Source organism: Rhinopithecus bieti, unplaced genomic scaffold, assembly GCF_001698545.2.
Source record: "Rhinopithecus bieti isolate Rb0 unplaced genomic scaffold, ASM169854v2 scaffold_14455, whole genome shotgun sequence".
NCBI lineage: Eukaryota > Metazoa > Chordata > Mammalia > Primates > Cercopithecidae > Rhinopithecus > Rhinopithecus bieti.
In genome coordinates this window covers 683,986-704,408 of record NW_016807905.1, presented here as the reverse complement: position 1 = coordinate 704,408, position 20,423 = coordinate 683,986, and the positions used below count along the sequence as shown (strand labels likewise).

Here is a 20,423-nt window from a genome sequence, read left to right as displayed (position 1 = left end):
AATAAAAACAACAAAAACTCTCATCCAAAAATACTATATCCAGGAAAGTTGTCCTTTAAAAATGAAGGAAAAATAAAACTTTTCCCAGATAAATAAAACAAGAGGAGTTCATCACCATTAGACCTGCCTTTAAATAAATGTTAAAGGGATCCCTTCAAGTTGAAACAAAAGGATGCTAGGCAAGAATACGAAAGCATATGAAAATACAAAACTTTCTGATAAATGTACACAGAAAAATACAGAATGCTGTAATACTGTAATGGTGGTACATAAGTCACTTTTAATTCCTTTTTTTTTTTTCTTTTTTTAGACAGAGTCTCACTCTGTTGCCCAGGCTGGAGTGCAGTGGCATGATCTCGGCTCACTGCAACGTCTGCCTACCAGGTTTAAACGATTCTCCTGCCTCAGCCTCTCAAGTAGCTGGGATTACAGGAGTGCACCACCATGCCCGGCTAATTTTGTATTTTAGTAGAGACAGGTCATACAAAAAAAAAAAAAAAAAACATAAAAGGAAGACAGCACAGGAGGAAAAGGGGACAAAAAAGTGTTTGGATTACAGGCGTGAGCTATCACACCTGGCCCTAATTGTTTCTTGACATGAACGGTGGCTATATGGGGATGTGTTTACTTTCTCAAAATTCACCAAGCTGAACCCTTCGAGTTTGTATGGGTTTTTTAAATATATATACAATGCAACAATTAAGTTTATTTTTTAAAAGAGAAAGGAATATGCCTTATCAGATATATGATTTGCAAAAATATACATAGGTGAATAATATTGGGTGAATGGGTGAATGGATGGAAGGACCATTTGCTGAACAGACAATTGGGCAGACTGCAATATTATTTAAGCAAAGGCATTTGCTGTGGCCTGAGAGTCCCTCCCCACAGAGTACAAATTCATACCAGCTTATGTTCAGACAGGGACAGAGACAAGAAGGGCCATGGGCGTGGCTGAGCTTCAGCAGGACCCATACCAATGGCATCACCGGAGAGTTTCCAAGCCTTGACGTCCCGGTCCTGGCCAGCGCTGATAACCAACTGGAAGTTGTCCACATACAGGATGTCTGCCACACTATCCAAATGGCCCTTCCAGGTAATCAGGAGCGTGGGGGGAACCAGGGAAATGGTATGGCCAGCCACAACCTACAGGGGACAGTACAGGAGAAACACTTACATCAAGACCACTACACAGGCTAATCAGAAGGCACCTAGGACTGCAGGCAGCAGAGCCCAGCTGGAAGGGCCCTGGGACAGTGGCTAGGGTTCTAGTTCTAGATGTGTTCCACATGAACTTGCTTGTGACCTTACATAGGTCCCGACACTTCTCTGGCCCTCAGTGGCCCCTTAGGTAAAACCATAAAAAGCACTTGCATATGACCACATTGTGTACCAAGTGCCTGTATACACATTATTCCATTTGAACCTCACAACCTTACAGGAAATATATAATTCTCACTGACTTACAGAGGAGAAAACTGAGAGTCAGACATGTTCAATAACTAGACTAAGCCCACAGAGCTAGAAAGTGATGGGGCCAGGGCAAGAGCCTCAGTCTTCTAAAGTTTTTTAGTTGGGCATTGGGAGATGAATAGGGTGAGCAATGGCCTGATAAATCACATTACACTGAGAGAATAAACTACTGAACTGGAAAATTAGTGAAAATGACCATTTTTAAACAAAACAAGATTAATAAAGGGGGACTTATTTGACCATATTCAAGTATGGAAAGTCAGAAAAATAAACTTTAAATTTTAAACAAAGCAATGGAAGACAACAGAAAGCTCAGAAACCAACCCGAATGTACGTAAAACTTTGGTATATGGTAAGAGTGGTAACAGAAAACATGACTCAATAAACAGTAGTGGGATACCTGATGAACTATAAGAGAAACGTATGTTGTTATCTTTCATCCTACAACAAAATAAATACCAGATGCATTGAAGATTTTATTTTCGATGAAATCATAAAACACCTACAAAAGAATGAATCAATGTTTATCTTTTCTCCAAGAAAGTGATAGGCAAATGAAAATATCACAATGGGAACAAAACGGACTTGAACAACAAAAAATATATTGTAATTTTTAAATCATCATAAATAAAATTAACAAGCAAATGACAAATTTGGGGGGATATTTATAATCCATATGATAGACAATGAGTTAATCTTTTAATATATTTTTATTGTTTTGTTTTTTTTTTTAGAGATGGGGGTCTCACTATGTTGCCCAGGCTGGTCTCGAACTCTTAGGCTCAAGCGATCCGTCCACCTTGGCCTCCCAGAGAGCTGGGATTACAGGCATGATCCACAATGCCCAGCCTAATATATTTTTAACTAATTATACAACATTTATAAAAGATAGTTACCACAATAAAAAGTAGGCAAAGGACATGAAGAGACAATTCACAAAGTTATACAAAGCCAATAGAATAAGAAAAGATGTCAATATCTCTAATAAACAAAGCCATCTTAATTAAAATCAAAAGAAACCATTTGCACCTAAAATCAACCAAAATGTTTTGCTCACTTAGGACATTTATTTATTGACTGTCTTCTATAAGAAAGACACTCTGATAGACCTAGAGGATCCTCAGATGAATACTACTAATAAATTCTTTAGGTTGTCAAAGATAAAACAAAACAGGCTAATGAAATGCAAAACTGTATAAACCTTCTGGAGTGCAATTTTGTAGCATACATGAAAGGCCTTAAAATGGCTTATGTTCTTTTACATACTCTTTCCTTGGGACAAATTACTAGAGGTGCAAATAAACAACTATAAACAACAACAAAAAAGGTTTGTGAAAAAGAATATTTGCACCATCATTTTTACAGATATCTAAACACAACTATATTGAACATAATTCACATATAATTTACCAATTTAAAATGCTCATTCAATGGTTTTTGGTATATTCAGAGTTGTGCAACCACCACCACATTCTATTTTAGACCATTTCATCACCCCAGAAAGAAACTCTTTACCCAGCAGTCACTACCCAATTCCCCCAACTCCCTCCCCCAGCCTCAGGAAACCACTAACCTACTTTCTAACTCTATAGAAAGTATAATGTGGACATTCTGGACATGTCATTTAAGCGGAATCACACAATTATGTGGTATTTTGTGGTTGGCTCTTTCACTTACCATAGTATTTTCAAGGTTCATCCATGTTGTTGCGTGCATCAGTACTTTATTCTTTATTATTAAATAACATTCCATTGTATCACCATACCACACTTTATCCATTTGGAAGTTGACATTTGGGTTGTTTCCACTTCTGTATTATTATAAATAATGCTACTATAAACATTCATGTACAAGATTTTATGTGAACATGTTTTCATTTCTCTTGGGTATACACTTGGGAGTGGAACTGTTTGATCATATGGTAACTCTACACTTAATTTTTGAGGAACTGCCAGACTGTTCTCCAAAGTGACTGCAGCGTTCTACTTTTTTTTTTTTTTAAATGGAATTTGGAGTTTTGCTCTTGTTGCCCAGACTGGAGTGCAATGGCATGATCTCTGCTTACTGCAACCTCCACCTCCCAGGTTCAAGTGATTCTCCTGCCTCAGCCTCCCGAGTAGCTGGGATTACAGGCACCTGTCACCATGCCCTACTAATTTTTGTATTGTTAGTAGAGATGGGGTTCCACCATGTTGGCTAGGCTGGTCTCAAACTCCTGACCTCGTGATCTGCCCGCCTCAGCCTCCCAAAGTGCTGGGATCACAGGCGTGAGCCACCATGCCTGGCCAGCTTTTTACATTCTATCCAGCAATGTGTAAGAGTCCCAGTTTGTCCACATCCCAGCCAACCATTGCCATTATCTATAGTTATCCTTACAAGTGTAAACTGGGATCCCATTATAGTTTTGATATGCATTTCCCTGATAGCTAATGATGTTTAGCACCATTTAATATACTTATTAGCCATTTGTACATCTTCTTTGAAGAAATGTTTATTTAGATCCTTTACCCATATTTTAATTCGGTTATTTATCTTTTTTATCAAGTTGCAACAGTTCTTTATATATTCTGGACACTAGTCCCTTATCAGATATACGATTTGCAAGTATTTTCTGTAAGGTTATCTTTTCACTTTCTTGATGGTATCCTTTGCAGTCCAAAAGTTTTTAATTTTGACAAAGTCCAATTTATCTGTTTTTTTCTTTTGTAGCTTGTTTTTGCTGTCATATCTAAGATACACTGTCTAAGGTCACAAATATTTTGCACTTATTTTGTATTTTCTTCTAAAAGTCTTACAATTTTAGCTCTTACATTTAGGTCTATGATCCATTTGGAGTAATTTTTTTGTGTGTTATGAGGTAGGAGTCTAACTTCATTCTTCTAATACGGATAAAGTTATCCCTATTGTCCCAGCAGGACATTTTTTAAAAATATTATTATTTCTCCCCATTTGATTGTCTCAGCATTCTTGTCAAAAATCAATTGATCATAAACGTGAGAATTTATTTTTTAACTCTAAATTCTATTCCATTTATTTATACGTCTTTCTTTATGCCAGTATCACATTGTCTTGATTACGTAACTTCATATTCAGCTTTGAACTTGGGAATTGTGAGTCCTTCAACTCTGTTCTTTCTCAAGATTTTTTTCTTACTAACTAGATCCCTTGTATCTCCAAAAAGGAAGGAAGGAAGGAAGGAAGGAAGGAAGGAAGGAAGGAAGGAAGGAAGGAAGGAAGGCAGGCAGGCAGGCAGGCAGGCAGGCAGGCAGGCAGGCAGGCAGGCAGGCAGAGTGGCTCATACCTGTAATCCTAGCACTTTGGGAGGCTGAGGCAAGTGGATCACCTGAGGTGAGGAGTTCAAGACCAGCCTGGCCAACATGGCAAAACCCTGTCTCTACTGAAAATACAAAAATTAGCCAGGCATGGTGGCAGGCACCTGTAATCCCAGCTACTCAAGAGGTTGAGGCAGGAGAATCACTGGAATCTGGGAGGTGGAGGTTGCAGTGAACCAAGATGGTGCCACTGCACTCCAGCCTGGGTGCCACAGCAAGACTCTGTCAAAGAAAAGAAAGAGAGAGAGAGAAGGAAAGAAGGAAGGAGAGAAAGAAAAAGAGAGAGAGAGAGAAGGAAGGGAGGGAGGAAAGGAGGGGGGGAAGGAGGGAGGGAGGGAGAGAGGGAAGGAAGGAAGGAAGAAAAGAAAGCCAGCCGGCCGGGCGAGGTGGCTCATGCCTGCAATTCAAGCACTTTGAGAGGCCAAGGTGGGTGGACCCCGAGGTCAGGAGTTCCAGAGCAGCCTGACCAATACAGTGAAACCTGTCTCTACTAAAAATACAAAAAAATTAGTCAGGCACGGTGGCACACGCCTGTAGTCCCAGCTACTCCGGAGGCTGAGGCAGAAGAATCGTTTGAACCTGGGACGCGGAGGTTGCAGTGAGCTGAGATTGCGCCACTGCAGTCCAGCTTGAGCAACAGAGCGAGACTGTCAAAAAGAAAGGGAGAGAGAGAGAGAGAGAGAGAAAGGAAGGCGGGAGGGCGGGAGGGAAGAGAGAGACAGAGAAAGAAAAGAGAAAAGAAAAGAAGGAAGGGAGAGAGAAAGAAAAGAAAGAAGGGAGAGAGAGAAAGAAAGAAGAAAGAAAGAGAAGGGAAGGGAAGGGGAGGGGAGGGGAGGGGAGGGAAGGGAAAGAGAAAAAGGAAAAGGAAAAGAAAAGAAAAGATGAGAAAGTAGCTGGGATTTTGATATAAATTGCATTAAATCAATTTGGGGAATATGCTATGTTAACAACATCCAGTCTTCCAATCAATGAACATGAAATATATTTCCATTTATTTGGGCATTCTTTCATGTCTTTCAATAATGTTATATAATTTTTAGGGATCAAGTTTTGCACTACTTTTCCAAATTTATTCCTAAATTTTTTTGATGCAATTATAAGTGAAATTTTTATTCATTTTCAGATTGTTTATTGCTAGTGTATATAAATATATTGATTTTGCATATTTATCTTATATCAAGCAACCCTACTGAATTTATTAGTTTTAATAGTTTTTAATAAATTCTTTAGGATTTCTAGATAAAATATCATGTCATCTGCAGATATAGTTAATTTCTTCCTCCCCAATATAGATATCCTTTATTTCATTTTCTTGCCTAATTGACTTCCCAGTAAAATGTTAAATTGGGATGGCAAGAGTAAGCATTCTTGTTTTATTTCTGATTTTACAGGAAAGTATTTAATATTTCAACATGAAGTTTTATGCTACCTGTGAGTTTTTGTAGATGGCTTTTATCAGGTTGAAGGAGTTTCTATTTCTAGTTTATTGGGTGTTTTAATCAGAAAACGGTGTTCAGTTTTGTTAAATGCTCTTTCTGCATCTATTGGCATAATCATATGGCTTTTGTTTATTATTCAGTTAATATGGTGTATTATATTAATTTATTTCAGATATTAAGCCAACTTTGCATTCCTGGGATAATCTTACTTGGTCATGGTGTATAATCATTTTCATATGTTGCTGGCTTCAATTTGCTAGTATTTTGAAGATTTTTGTATCTATATTCATAAAAATATTAGGTCTGTAGTTTTATCTTCCTATGATATCTTTATCTGGTTTTGGTGTCAAGGTAATACTGGCCTCATAGAGAACTCTTTTGGAAGAGTTTGTGAGCAATTGACATTAATTCTTTAGCCAGGCACAGTGGTTCACGCCTGTAATCCCAGCACTTTGGGAGGCCGAGGTGGACAGATCACGAGGTTGGGAGTTCGAGACCAGCCTACCCAACATAGTGAAACACTGTCTCTACTAAAAATACAAAAATTAGCCAGGCATGGTGGTGCATGCCTGTAATCCCAGCTACTCAGGAGGCCGAGGCAGGAGAATCACTTGAACCTGGGAGGCAGAGGTTGCAGTGAGCTGAGGATACACCTATTGTACTCCAACCTGGGGCCCAACAGAGTGAGACTCTGTCTCAAAAAAAAAAAAAAAAAAAAAAAAAAAAAATTCTTTAAATATTTGGTATGTATTTACCAGTGAACCATCTGAATGTTGGCACTCTCTTTGTGGGAAATTTTTATCTAATCTAATTCTCCAATCTCCTTACTTATTACATTCCGATTTTTTATATCTTCAGATTTTCTATTTCTTCTTAAGTCAACTTTAGTAGTTTGTGTCTTTCTATGGTTTTCTCCATTTTCTTTTTTGATAATGAAAAGTGAGAAACCACATTAACGTACAAAAATAGATAATAAGTAAGTGATTATAACCTCATAAAATGAAAATTTGTAATTCCATGAGATGAAATATTATTTAATCAATAGAAAGTGTGGTTTTCAGCTGGGTGCAGTGGCTCATGCCTACAATACCAGCAGTTTGGGAGTCCGAGGTAGGCGGATCACCTGAGGTCTGGAGTTCGAGACCAGCCTGACTAACATGGAGAAACCCTGTCTCTACTAAAAATACAAAATTAGCCAGGCATGTGGTAGTAACTAAAATAAAATAAAATAAAATACTTAAGGGTAAATTTAACCAAGGAGTTAAAAAATCTGTACACAGGAAACTAAAACATTGTTTAAAGAAACTAAGAAAACACAAATAAATGGAAAGCTATCTTGTGTTGATAAATTAGAAGAATATTATTAAAATATTCATACTACCCAAAGCAATCTGCAGATTCAATGCTGTCCCTATCAAAATTCCAATGTCATTTCTTATAGAAATAAAACAATCCTTAAATTCACATGCAACCATAAAAGGCCCTGGCTAGCCAAAACAATCTTGAGCAAAAAGAACAAAGCTAAAGACATCCCAGTCCCTGATTTCAAAATATATTATAAAGCTAATATAATCAAAACAATATGGTCCTGACATAAAAACAGACACATCAACTAATGTAACAGGATAGAAAACCCAGAAATAAACCCATGCATTAATAGTCAATTGATTTTTGACAAAGGTGTTAATAATACATAATGAGGAAAAGACGGTCTTTTCAATAAACTGTACTAGGAAAATTGGATCCTTATCTCACACAGTATAAAAAATCAACTTAAAATGGATTCAAGTCTAAATATAAGATCTGAGACTGTAAAACAACTACAAGAATACCTAGAGGAAAAGTTCCATGACATTGATCTAAGCAATGGTTATTTAGCTATGACCCCAAAAGCACAGGTAATAAAAGCAAAAATAGGTGCGGTGGCTCACACCTGTAATCCCAGCACTTGGGGAGGCCGAGGCAGGTGGATTGCCTGAGGTCGAGTTCAACACCAGCCTGGTCAACCTGGTGAGATCCTGTCTCTAGCAACAAAATACAAAAAATAACTAGGCATGGTGGCACACGCCTATAATTCCAGCTGCTCAGGAAGTTGAGGTAGGAAACTTGCTTGAACTTGGGAGACAGAGATTGCAGTGAGCTGAGATTGCACCACTGCACTCCAGCCTGGGTGACAGAGCAAGACTCCATCTCACAAAAATAAAAAATAAATAAATAAATAAATAAATAAATAAATGCAAAAATAGACAAATGGGATTTTAGACAAAATACAAAGCTTTTGGACAGAAAGGAAACAATGAACAAAGTGAAGAGCTAACCCATAGAGTGACAGAAAATGTATGTAAATCATACATCTGATAAGGGAGTAACATCTACAATAAATAAGAAACTCAAACAACTCAATAGCCAGAAAATGAATAACCCAATTAGGAAATGGGCAAAGTGGGCCAGGCACACTCACTCTTGTAATCCCAGCACTTTGGGAGGCCAAGGTGGGCAGATCACCTGAGGTCAGGAGTTCAAGACCAGCCTGACCAACATGGAGAAATCCCATCTCTATTAAAAATACAAAATTAGCTGGGAGTGGTGGCACATGCCTGTAATTCCAGCTACTTGGGAAGGTTGAGATAGGAGAATCGCTTGAACCTGGGAGGCGGAGGTTGTGATGAGCCAAGATTGCGCCATTGCCCTCCAGTCTGGGCAATAAGAGCAAAACTCCATCTCAAAATAAAATAACATAAAATAGGCAAAGTGGCCAGGCGCAGTGGCTCACGCCTGTAATCCCAGCAGTTTGGGAGGCCGAGGCAGGTGGATCACTTGAGGTCAGGAGTTCGGGACCAGCCTGACCAACAAGGTGACACCTCATCTCTACTGAAAAATACAAAATTAGCCAGGTGTGGTAGCTTGTGCCTGTAAAGGAGAAAGGAAAGGAAAAGAAAGGAAAGGAAAGGGGCAAAGCATCCAAAGAGACATTTCTCAAAAGAAGACATTCAAATGGCCAACAGGTTCAAGAAAAAAAATGCTAAGCACCACTAATCATTAGGAAAAACAAATTAAACCACAATGAGATATCATCTTACATCTGTTAGATTAGATGTTATCAAAAAGACAAGAAATAAGTGTTGGTGAGGATGCAGAAAGAAGAAAACCCTTGTACAATGTTGGAGGGAATGTAAATTAGTACAACCACTGTATTGGTCTGTTCTCATGCTGCTAATAAAGACATACCTGAGACTAGGTAATTTACAAAGTAAAGAGGTTTAATGGACTCACAGTTCCACATGGCTGGAGAGGCCTCACAATCATGGCAGAAGGTGAAAGAGGAGCAAAGTCACCTCTTACATGGCAGTAGGCAAGAGAGCATGAGCAGGGGAACTGCCCTTTATAAAACCATCATATCTCATGAGACTTATTCACTACCATGAGAATGGCATAGGGTGGCCCACAATTCAATTACCTCCCACCAGGTCCCTCCTACAACACATGGGGATTATGAGAGCTGCAATTCAAGATGAGATTTGTGTGGGGACACAACAAAGCCAAATCAACCACTATGAGAAATAGTATGGGGTTTCCTTAAAAAACTAAAATTAGAACTAAACTACTATATCATCTAGCAATTCCATTTCTGGGTATATATCCAAAAGAGATCAATATGTCATATCAGTATGTCAAAAAAATACCTGCACTCCCATGTTCATTGCAGCACTTTTCACAATAGCCAAGATATGGAATCAACCCAAGGGGCCATCAATGGATGAATGGATAATGAAAATGTGGTGTATATACTTAACGGAATACTATTCAACCTTAAAAGAGAAAAAAATCCTGTCTTTTGGGACAACATAGATAAATCTGGAAGATATTATACTAAGTGAAATAAGCCAGGCATGAAAGAAAAATTACTGCATGATCGTATTTATATATGGAATCATAAAAAGTCAAACTCATGGAAGTAGAAAGGGCCGGGCATGGTGGCTCACACCTATAATCCCAGCACTTTGGTAGGCCAAGACAGGAGGATTCCTTGAGCCCAGGAGTTCAAGACCAGTCTGGGCAACATAGTGAGACCTCATATCTACCAAAAATATATATATTTTTTTTTTTATTTGATTTGGTTTGATTGATTTTTTGAGACAGACTCACTTTGTTGCCCAGGCTGGAGTGCAGTGGCGCAATCTCAGCTCACTGCAACCTCCGCCTCTCAGGTTCAAGAGATTTCGTGCCTCAGCCTCTGGAGTAGCTGGGATTACAGGCATGCACCACCATGCCCGGCTAATTTTGTATTTTCAGTAGAGACAGGGTTTCACCATGTGGGCCAGGGTGGTCTTGAAGTCCTGACCTCAGGTGATCCTCCTGCCTCAGCCTCCCAAAGTACTGGGATTACAGGCATGAGCCACTGTGTCCGGCCAAAAAGAGGTTTTTAAAAAGAAGTAGAAAGGAGAATGATGGTTACCAGAGGCTTAGAGGGTGGGGTGGGGAATGAGGGAGAGAGAATGGGAAGTTATTGGTCAAAGGGGTTCCAAGTTTCAGTCAGACAGGAGGAGTAAGTTTTGAGATCTACTGCACAGCACAGTGACTATAGCCAATAATATATTGCATACTTCAACATAACTAAAAGGGTAAATTTTAAATCTCTCACCATAAAAATTATAAGTGAGGTGGCAGATATGTTAACTGGCTTGATTTAATCATTCCACATGTGTACACAGATCAAAACAGCACACTGCACCTCAGAAATGTACACAATTATGATTTATCTATTTGAAACAATATTAATAAAATTTTCAAAGAAAAAAGAATATTTGATGGCATAGGAAATTCCAGTTACACGCAATATAATCCCAATTGTTTAAAATATATCATTATAAAACTAAGAGCAGATGATCAGGAACACAGATTCTGCAGTCAGACAGACTTAGGTTTAGTCTCAGGTCTACACTGGTTGCTACTGGAGCTTAGATGAGTCTCTCAGCTCTTCAGTTTCATTACTTCCTCATCTGAAAAATATCATCTCCCTCATGAGTCATTATGGAGATTAATGAATGCATACATAACGTACCTATCACCATCCCTGGAACATTGCAAGCAGTAAATAAATATTATTATTATAATGATTGTCTCAACATTATAAATTCTTCACATACTGATGCTGTGGGTAATCAGTTCCCAAGAGATTTGAATATAATGACATTCTCTTCATACTAAAATGAACTGGCCATAACATACTCATGCAGAGATTCAGGTAAGAACAGTCTTACCTGCCTTTAAGAGGGCTATTAAAATTGCAAATGCATGTAACCCTTTTACTTAGCAATCCCACTTGCAAGAACATCTCTTACAGAAATGCCTTCACATATGTGAAATAACATTCACTATTCACTTTTGTGTAAGATTTTTTTAAAGACAAATGTACCTTAAAATGGGATAGTGTGCTGCTATGCAAAGGTCTCCAAGATATATCATACAGCAAGAAAAGCAAGATGAGTACCAGTATAAGTGAAATGGAAAATAACTTTACACATTGTGTTTGCATAAGTAAACACTGGAGGAATAACAAAAATCAACACATGTGGTTACTTCAGGGAGCATGAACTGTTTGGGGGAACAGGAATGGGACTTAGACTCTTCGCTGTAAGTCTTTTATGTTACCTGACTTTTAAAACTTTCATTGATTTTAATATACACATAGAAAATTGTACATAAGTATAGCACTGAATTTTTTTTTTTTTTTTTTTTTTTGAAACAGATTGTCACTCTGTTGCCCAGGCTGGAAGGCAATAGAACAATCTTGGCTCACTGTAACCTCCGCCTCACAGGTTCAAGCAATACTTGTGCCTCAGCCTCCCAAGTAGCTGGGATTACAGGCATGCACCACTACACCCAGCTGATTTTTGTATTTTTAGTAGAGACAGGGCTTCACCATGTTGGCCAGGCTGGTCTCGAACTCCTGACCTCAGATGATCCACCAGCCTTGGCCTCCCAAAGTGCTGGGATTACAGGAGCGAGCCACCACGCCCGGCCCACCACTGAATAAATTTTTAGAAACTGAACACAACTGCATGATCAGGCCTGTTAATGAAACAGAACATTGCCAACCTCCCCAGAAGTCCCCTTCATGATTACTTCCAGCCTCTCCACTTCCCCAACAAAAGCAATCATTTCTAATACGTATTCCTCTGTGTCTGACTTCTTTTGCCTAAACTGTTTGAAGAGTTCTCAATTTTGTAGTGAGTAAATTCATTTCTGGTGCCAGATATTACACTGTAATTTATTTGTAATTTATTTTCCAGTCTACGGTGATGGGCATTTGGGTTGTTTCTAACGTGGCACTATTACAAATACTAATCCTTTTTTTTTTTTTTAGATGAAGTCTTGCTGTGTCGCCCAGGCCAGAGTGCAATGGTGCAATCTCAGCTCACTACAACCTCTGCCTTCCAGGCTCAAGCGATTCTCCTGCCTCAGCCTCCTGAGTAGCTGGGATTAAGGCACGCACCACCACACCTGGCTAATTTTTATATTTTCACCATGTTGGTCAGGCTGGTCTCAAACTCCTGACCTGGTGATCCACCTGCCTTGGCCTCCCAAAGTGCTGGGATTACAGGTGTGGGCCACTGTTCCTGGCCACGAATACTAATTCTATCAATATTTTTGCTCTTATCTTTTAGTAAGTGTATTTTTCTTGGGTTTGAGTTAGTCTATGGTCCTAGCTCATTTGTGGGGCTCAAAGGCACTTTCCTGAGCAACCCTCTGGTAATAATCCTCCTACCTCTTTATCTTCCAAGGGAATGTAGTACGGGAAGCTGGTCCCAAGCTGCTGAGGAATTAATAACCGGAACTTGTTGTGTGCTTCAGAGACAACCTTGGCCACACTGGATTGGAATGGCTGTTTATCAATCAACATGCAATAATCCTTGATGTCCCAGATCTAGACACAATGTGTGGGTTAGTGGCCTCACGCCCCTTGACCCAGACCCCAACTCACTATGTGGGCTCCTCCCAGAACATTCCTCTTCATTTGGTGGGGGTGGGGGTAGTTCTTACTTACATCTCTGAGATACCTCACCACTAGGGCCAGAAAGGGCCTTAGGGATCTTCTAGGCCAGACTCATGGATTAGCAGGCAGGAAGGGTGTGACCAGCTCAAGGATAGCACACCCCTGCCTCATGTCTTGCCACAAGGCACAAAATCAGCTCCTGAGACAGCTGATCCTAGATTAGCCACACGACTGGGGGATGAGGGAGTTGGAGAAGACAGTGACGGAGCATGGAATTCTCCGGGGAAGGCTTCTTGGAGGGGCTTTTTGAACCAAGTCCCGCTCCTGTCACTGAGCTAAGCAGAGCAGGAGAAGACTCCTAAGGTAATCCACCCTCCTCCCTGCATTGTTTTACAAATGGAACCAGTACCCAGAGGGAGTAGAAACTAGGCAAGGGCCATGTGCAGCGAAGAGGTGGTTGGACACTTGGCTGGCACCAGCTCCTCAATCTTCCTGCCAGTTCTTCCTCACCTTGATGTATCCTTTACAATCCCCTGTGATGAGGATCCAGTCATTTTTATCAGTGGCCATGGCACCCACAACAACATTTTCATTATCTAGGTCCACAGGGAACTTCCCCAGCAGGCCTCCACTCCCGTGGAGGGACCAGGCGTAGATGTAGCCGTCCATGCAGCTGCTCAGCAGGGCAGCAGTGTGTGGCAGGCGAGGCCTGGTCTGCAGGAAGATTATCTGAGGAAGACAGGAGGGCCTAGCTCAGCAGGGCTGTGAGCAAGTGTCACATGGTGCTGAGGAACCCCAGCAAGTCACCACACCCACCTGGTCCCCCAATTTCCTAGATGCCCAGTGAAAGTGGTGATGGCGGTCCCACCCTTCCTACCCGGCTGGTGACAAGGAACATCATACTGGACTATGAACTACTAGAGGGCAGGGATTTTGTGTCTTTTTTGTTTACTACTCTGTCCTTAGTAACCACAATGGTGCCTGACACATAATACATGATCAATAAATGTTTATCAAATGAAGGCTTACAAGTTTGATTCGACATAGGCTCAGACAAGATTTTCACAACCTGTAACTCAATTCAAAGTGATTTGGGGAAGGAACTCATTCCCCTTCATGTACATCTATAGTGAAATACCCATATTTTCCAGCCTATCATCAAGAAAGCATTTTAAACAAATTCTTGTTCAAGACTTGTTTTGATCATATGCCGTTTGCTAATTCCCCACTCTGCTCACTTTTCCCTTACATGTCACTCCTGTGGCTCATGTGGGGGCCACAGTGGGAAGTTACTCTGCATGGCAACCATGAGAAGGAAGTTTCTTGCCTGGCACCCAGCAGGAGGCTGAGAGCACAGCCAGGGTGGTAGAGCGAATCAGGCCAGAAAGGGGAAATTGGAAGCTTCCTCACTCCTGCTAACTCAGAACTTTACAGTGTAATAGCTTATGTGTCCCCAAAGCATGTCACCACCAACAACAAAAATCTCGATTATCAGAAATCTCATGGTGGGTCATGCCTGTAATCCTAGCACTTCAGGAGGCCGAGGCGGTTGAATCACTTGAGCCCAGGAGATCGAGATAGCCTGGGCAACATAGTGAGACCCTGTCTCTATTTAAAAAAAAAAAAAAAGAAGAAGGGAAGGGGAGGGGAGGGGAGGGAGAAAAAAAAAAGAAAAGAAAAGAAAGAAATCTCAATTATCCTTATTGTCATAGAAATCTGAAACTAGCTGCTCAAACTGCTTCCCACTGGCCCCAGCGCCAGGGTGAAAAACCAGAAGTCACTTGTGCCCAAAGCTTGATGGCTTCACTGGTGAATTCTACCAAACATCTAAGGAAGAATGAATACCAATCCTTCTCAAACTTTTCCAGAATACTAAAGAGGAGATAACACTTCCTAACTCATTCTATTACCCTGATATCAAAGTCAGACTAAGACACTTGCATCCTGGACTCCTTCCTAGTGCTCTTTCTGCCATGCCTCACAGTCTTCCGGGATGGCCAGACAGAAAAAATGGGAAGGAAGACCCAACAGGTAAGATCCCCGCCCACTCCCCGTCAGGTGTCCTTACCCCAGCCCACCCAAGCCTCTCTTCCACTAAGGAAAGGCTGAGATCAGAGGTGACCCAAGCACTCTGGACCCTCTCCAGGACACCACGCTAAAATGCTTCACTCTGCCCACAAGTGCCCCAGAGAGAAGGGACCCTGCTGCTCAAGGAGTGGTGCGGATGGAAGACTGTACACCTTGAAGCCAGGGGTGAGGGTCAGCATCCAGGGAGGGCACAAACCACACACACACACACACACACACACACACACAGCCCTGCCAGCCACAGTGCCTCAAATCTCACCAACAGACATTCAATCCTTTGCATGTAATTATCTGGCCAAAAATTCAATCAAGATTCATGATACAAATCCTTATTACATGCAGATCACCAGGCCACATAAAAAAACCCAAGGAATTCCCAACAGTGGCAGCACAAAGAGTTAAAAGAACTTGAACTTGAAAAACAAATAGACCTAGAATCAGGCCCTGCCTCTGCCATTTTCTGGCCATAAGAATCTTGGGCGAGTCACTTCACCTCACTGGGCCTGTTTCTTCAGCCATAAAATGGAAATAACAATAATAGTACATTCTTTTCAGATGTATTAAACATTCCTTTCACATTCATTCTTTTCAGATGTATTAAACAAACAAAAATCCCTCATAAATAAATAATAATAGCACATACTTCCCAGGGCTGTTTGATGGACAAAATAAAAACAACACATGTAGCTGGGCATGGTGGCTTATGACTGTAATCCCAGCACTTTGGGAGGCCAAGGCGGGAGGACTGCTTGAGCCCAGAAGGTCAAGACCAGCCTGGGCAACATAAGGAGACTCCATCTCTGTAAATAATTTTTTTTTAACCAGCCAGGCACAGTAGCACACACCTGTGGTCCCAGCTATTAATACTCAAAAGGCTGAGATGGGAGAATCGCTTGAGCCTGGGAAGTGGAGGCTACAGTGAGCTGTGATTGTGCCACTGCACTCCAGCCTCGGCAAGAGAGCTGAGACTCTGTCTCGAAAAACAAAAATAACATATGTAAACCATTAAGTTCATTGTCTGACAGATATTGAGAGCTCAATAAATATTAGTTACCACTGAAACATAATGCAACATAGCAAAAGCTTTCCAGGAGTATGTTTCTAATCCTAGGGCTTTATATCTGGAAATAGACAAGAGGTCCAAAATTTATGTACAAGGATGTTCACTGCAATGATTTCTATAGAGGCAAAACCCAGTCACCTAGCCATCCACCAGTGGCAGCGGATGGCTAGACAGACTCTGTGCAGTGTACCCAGAACATGATGTGACTAGTAAAAGGAATGCCATGGCTCTGTAAACACTATCACGAAGAGATGCCCATGAGGAGTCAGGTGAAAAACAGCAAGTCCTAGAATAATATATGCAATATGGTATTATTTGGTGAAAAATATCTATATTTACATATATACATTCATACATGTATGTACTTGTATATGCACAGAAAAATTCTAGAAGGCTGCAACACATGTCTCAACGCAATAACTTCTGAAGGCTAAGAAGGGAGCAGCCATTCTTTTACTTTATACACTCGTATAAAGTTTGAATATTTTTCGTAGGTGGTGGTGGTGGTGGTGTTTTGGAATCAAGTCTCACTGTGTCACCCAGGCTGGAGTGCAGTGGCACAATATCAGCTCACTGCAACCTCCGCCTCCTGGGTTCAATCAATTCTCCTGCCTCTGCCTCCTGACTAGCTGGGGCTACAGGAGCATGCCACCACCCCTGGCTAATATTTTGTATTTTAGTAGAGATGGGGTTTCACTGTGTTGCCCAGGCTGGTTTCGAACTCCTGAGCTCAGGCAATCCGCTCACCTCTGCCTTCCAAAGGGCTAGAATTACAGGCATGAGCCATCGCACCCGGTCAGGTTTGTTTGTTTGTTTAAGAGACAAGGTCTAGCCGTGTTGCCCAGGCTGGAGTGCAGTGGCACAATCACGGCTCACTGCAGTCTTGACCTCCCAGGTTCAAGTGATTCTCCCAACTCAGCCTCCCAAGGAGCTGGGAGCACTGTGCACACTATCAAACCTGGCTAATTTTTTAAATTTTTTGTAGAGATGAGGTCTCATCATGTTGCCCAGGCTGGTCTAGAACTCCTGGGCTCAAGCAATCCTCCCACCTTGGCCTCCCAAAGGGCTGGTATTACAGGCGTGAGCCACTGCTCTCTGCCTGAATTTTTTTAGTTTTAATTAAGGACATGTATCACTTTCTAATTAGAGGAAGAAAGTATGAGAGACAGACAGACACACAGAGAGAGAAGTGCTCATTCTTGAACATTCCATGCCAGCTCTCCCATGAGGGCCTTTGCACCTGCTACCTTCTCTGCCTGCATCACCCTATTTCCAGATAATTGCAGGCCATGTTTCCTCACTTCCTTCAGGCTCTTTGCAGATGCCACCTCCTCTGTGAAGCCCTCCCTGACCAGCCTATTCATAAAATAGCAATGCCATCTCCTCCCATGTCCGTTCTCCCTGCCCTCTTCCCAGCTTTCTTGCCCTCCATTGTCCTCACTCACTCTGTGACATGCCCTTTATTCTATTTGCTGGTTAATTGTCAGCTCCAGAGGTCAGGGGCTTGATGTCTTTCATTCACTGCTCCTTCCCCAGTGCCTGGCATGTAGCGAATGGCTGTGTCCAGATAGCACTAGGTCACCAGCCCGAAAGATCAAGCTTTGAGCCATCTATCTTGACTTCGCAGATTTAAAGGGATGGGATCTGCTGGCAATTCTGCTTCCAAGAATCCATCCTCTCAATATACTCACACTAGTGCCCAGAAATGTATATGCAAGAATGTTCAGTGCAGTGCTGCTCCTAAAAGCTAAAAACTGGAACTAACCCACAGACCTATTCATAGAGGACCAGCTTCATAGTTCCTGATACATCCAAGTTATGCAGCAGCGGGCAGTTGTTAAAAAGAATAAGATGGCCAGGTGCAGTGGCTCAAGCCTGTAATCCCAGCACTTTGGGAAACCGAGGCGGGTGGATCACCTGAGGTCAGGAGTTCGAGAGCAGCCTGGCCAATATGGTGAAACCCCATCTCTACTAAAAATACAAAAAGTAGCTGGGCATGGTGGCACATGCCTGTGGACCCAGCTACTGCAGAGGCTGAGGCAGGAGAATCACTTGAACTCGGGACACGGAGATGCAGTGAGCTGATATTGCACTCCAGCCTGGGTGACAGAGCAAGACTCCATCTCAAAAAAAGAGTAAGGTAACAAAAGAATAAGATGAATCTAAATCCCTCTCATGAAAGTATATCCATGCTATAGACTTACAGAAAAAACCAAATGGCAGGACATAGCTATCATTTTATATTACTAGTCAAAAAAAAAAGTACAAGGCTAAAGCCAACCTGCTAGCAGCGACTGCTGCTGTTGAGAGTGGGATGGGATAGGGTGAGTGAGACATAGGAGACTTTTATTTTTATTTTTTCATTTACACACACTTTTTTTTTATTATAAACTAGTATTATTACTTTTAAAAGTTATTTAAAGTATTTTTTTAAAGAGAAGGAAGAGGCGGGGTATAATGGTTCACATCTGTAATCCCAACACTTTGGGAGGCTGAGCCAGGAGGATCACTTGAGCCCAGGAGTTCAAGACCAGCATGGGCAGCATAGTGAGACCCCATCTCTACAAAAAAATACAAAAAAAAAAAAATAGCTTGCCATAATGGTGCATGCCTATAGACCCAGCTACTCACAAGGCTGAGGTGGGAGGATCACTTCAGCCCAGGAGGTTGAGGCTGTAATGAGCTGTGATCACACCACTGCACTCCAGCCTGGGTGACAGTGAGACCCTGTCTCAAGAAAACAAAACAAAACAAAACAAAAAAAAAAAAAAGGAGGAGAGAGAAATAATCAGAACCTGGAGGAGAGTGTGTAGCCACTCCTGCTCTCCCTGCCAACACTGCAAAACCCAGCTCTCAGGGCACTGTCCCCTTGTTCTCAAGTCCTGGTCCCTGGAGCTGGATGATGGGGCAGGCCTCCCACACCCTAGCTCAACTATGATTTGTATCTTCAGGACGGGGAGTCAGTATCACAGTGAGGGGTGTCCAGGGTCAGAAAGGGGAAGGTACAGGAAGAAGAACAAAGATGAATCCATACCCAACTCTTGTTGGGTATAAAACACTCTCCCAGTTAACAGGAGGGCATTCTAACTAGAGTCTGGAGATGTCGCTTCTCCTACCTCTCTTCCTCCCCGCCCAGAGAGGACACTGCAACCCCCAGTCCAGAGGGAACACTGCTCACCTCCCTAGGCACCCCAACTCCACCTCCTGGGTTGCTGATATGGTTTGGCTGTGTCCACACTCAAATCTCAACTTGAACTGTGTCTCCCAGAATTCCCCCGTGTTGTGGGAGGGAACAAGAGGGAGGGAACTGAATCATGGGGGCTGGTCTTTCCCGTGCCATTCTCATGATAGTGAATAAGTCTCACGAGATCTGATGGGTTTATCAGGGGTTTCTGCTTTTGCGTCTTCTCGTTTTCTCTTGCTTCTGCCATGTAAGAAGCACCTTTTGCCTCCCGCCATGATTGTGAGGTCTCCCTAGCCATGTGGAACTGTAAGTCCAGTTAAACCTCTTTTTCTTCCCAGTCTTGGGTATGTCTTTATCAGTTGCATGAAAACAAATTAATACAGGAGCTCTCCCCAGACACTGCAGCCCTGACTCCAATATCCCAAGCGGCTCCATCCTCTCCAAGATGCCTTCTGGGCACTGGGGAGAATCAGGCCAGGCCCCGAGCCCAGGCCCCCAAGCCCCATCTTAATGGCCCACTCCCCGGCTCATATCCCACCCCCTGGCTGATCACGGCCAACCTTCTCCACCGAGGCACTGGATTGAAACAACATATTCTTCTGCCATTCTGCTTTTCTTGTTTCATCCTCTTTGTAAATGGACTGTTTGCTATGGATCTTGCCTGGCTGCATGGATGTGCCAGCAGCACTGGAAGGTTTCTGGAAAGAAAGATGGGCACCCAAGTCACCATGAGGGCGTTTCCCTTCCCCATGGGGGACCAGATACCAGAGGAAGATGACAAAAGAGCGGCCCTCCCGAGCCCCCGCAGTAGGTACACTGCCCTGGAAAAAGCAGCACTCAGTGGATC

At 42.0% G+C, this 20,423-nt stretch overlaps 1 protein-coding gene across 5 annotated transcripts in view; it reads right to left on the bottom strand.

Annotated features, from left to right (window-relative positions):
- EFCAB8 (EF-hand calcium binding domain 8) overlaps positions 1–20,423 on the bottom strand; it is a 108,114-nt gene that overhangs the window by 22,415 nt on the left and 65,276 nt on the right. For 4 of the 5 annotated variants that reach the window (XM_017884134.1, XM_017884132.1, XM_017884135.1 and 1 more), the window contains 4 exons: positions 20,137–20,274; positions 13,752–13,970; positions 13,014–13,172; positions 978–1,146 (listed from right to left, as the gene is read on the bottom strand). In XM_017884134.1, the coding sequence (XP_017739623.1) occupies positions 978–1,146; positions 13,014–13,172; positions 13,752–13,970; positions 20,137–20,274 (685 nt within the window). The remainder of the gene's footprint in view (positions 1–977; positions 1,147–13,013; positions 13,173–13,751; positions 13,971–20,136; positions 20,275–20,423) is intronic. The other variant, XM_017884133.1, reaches the window with a different exon arrangement.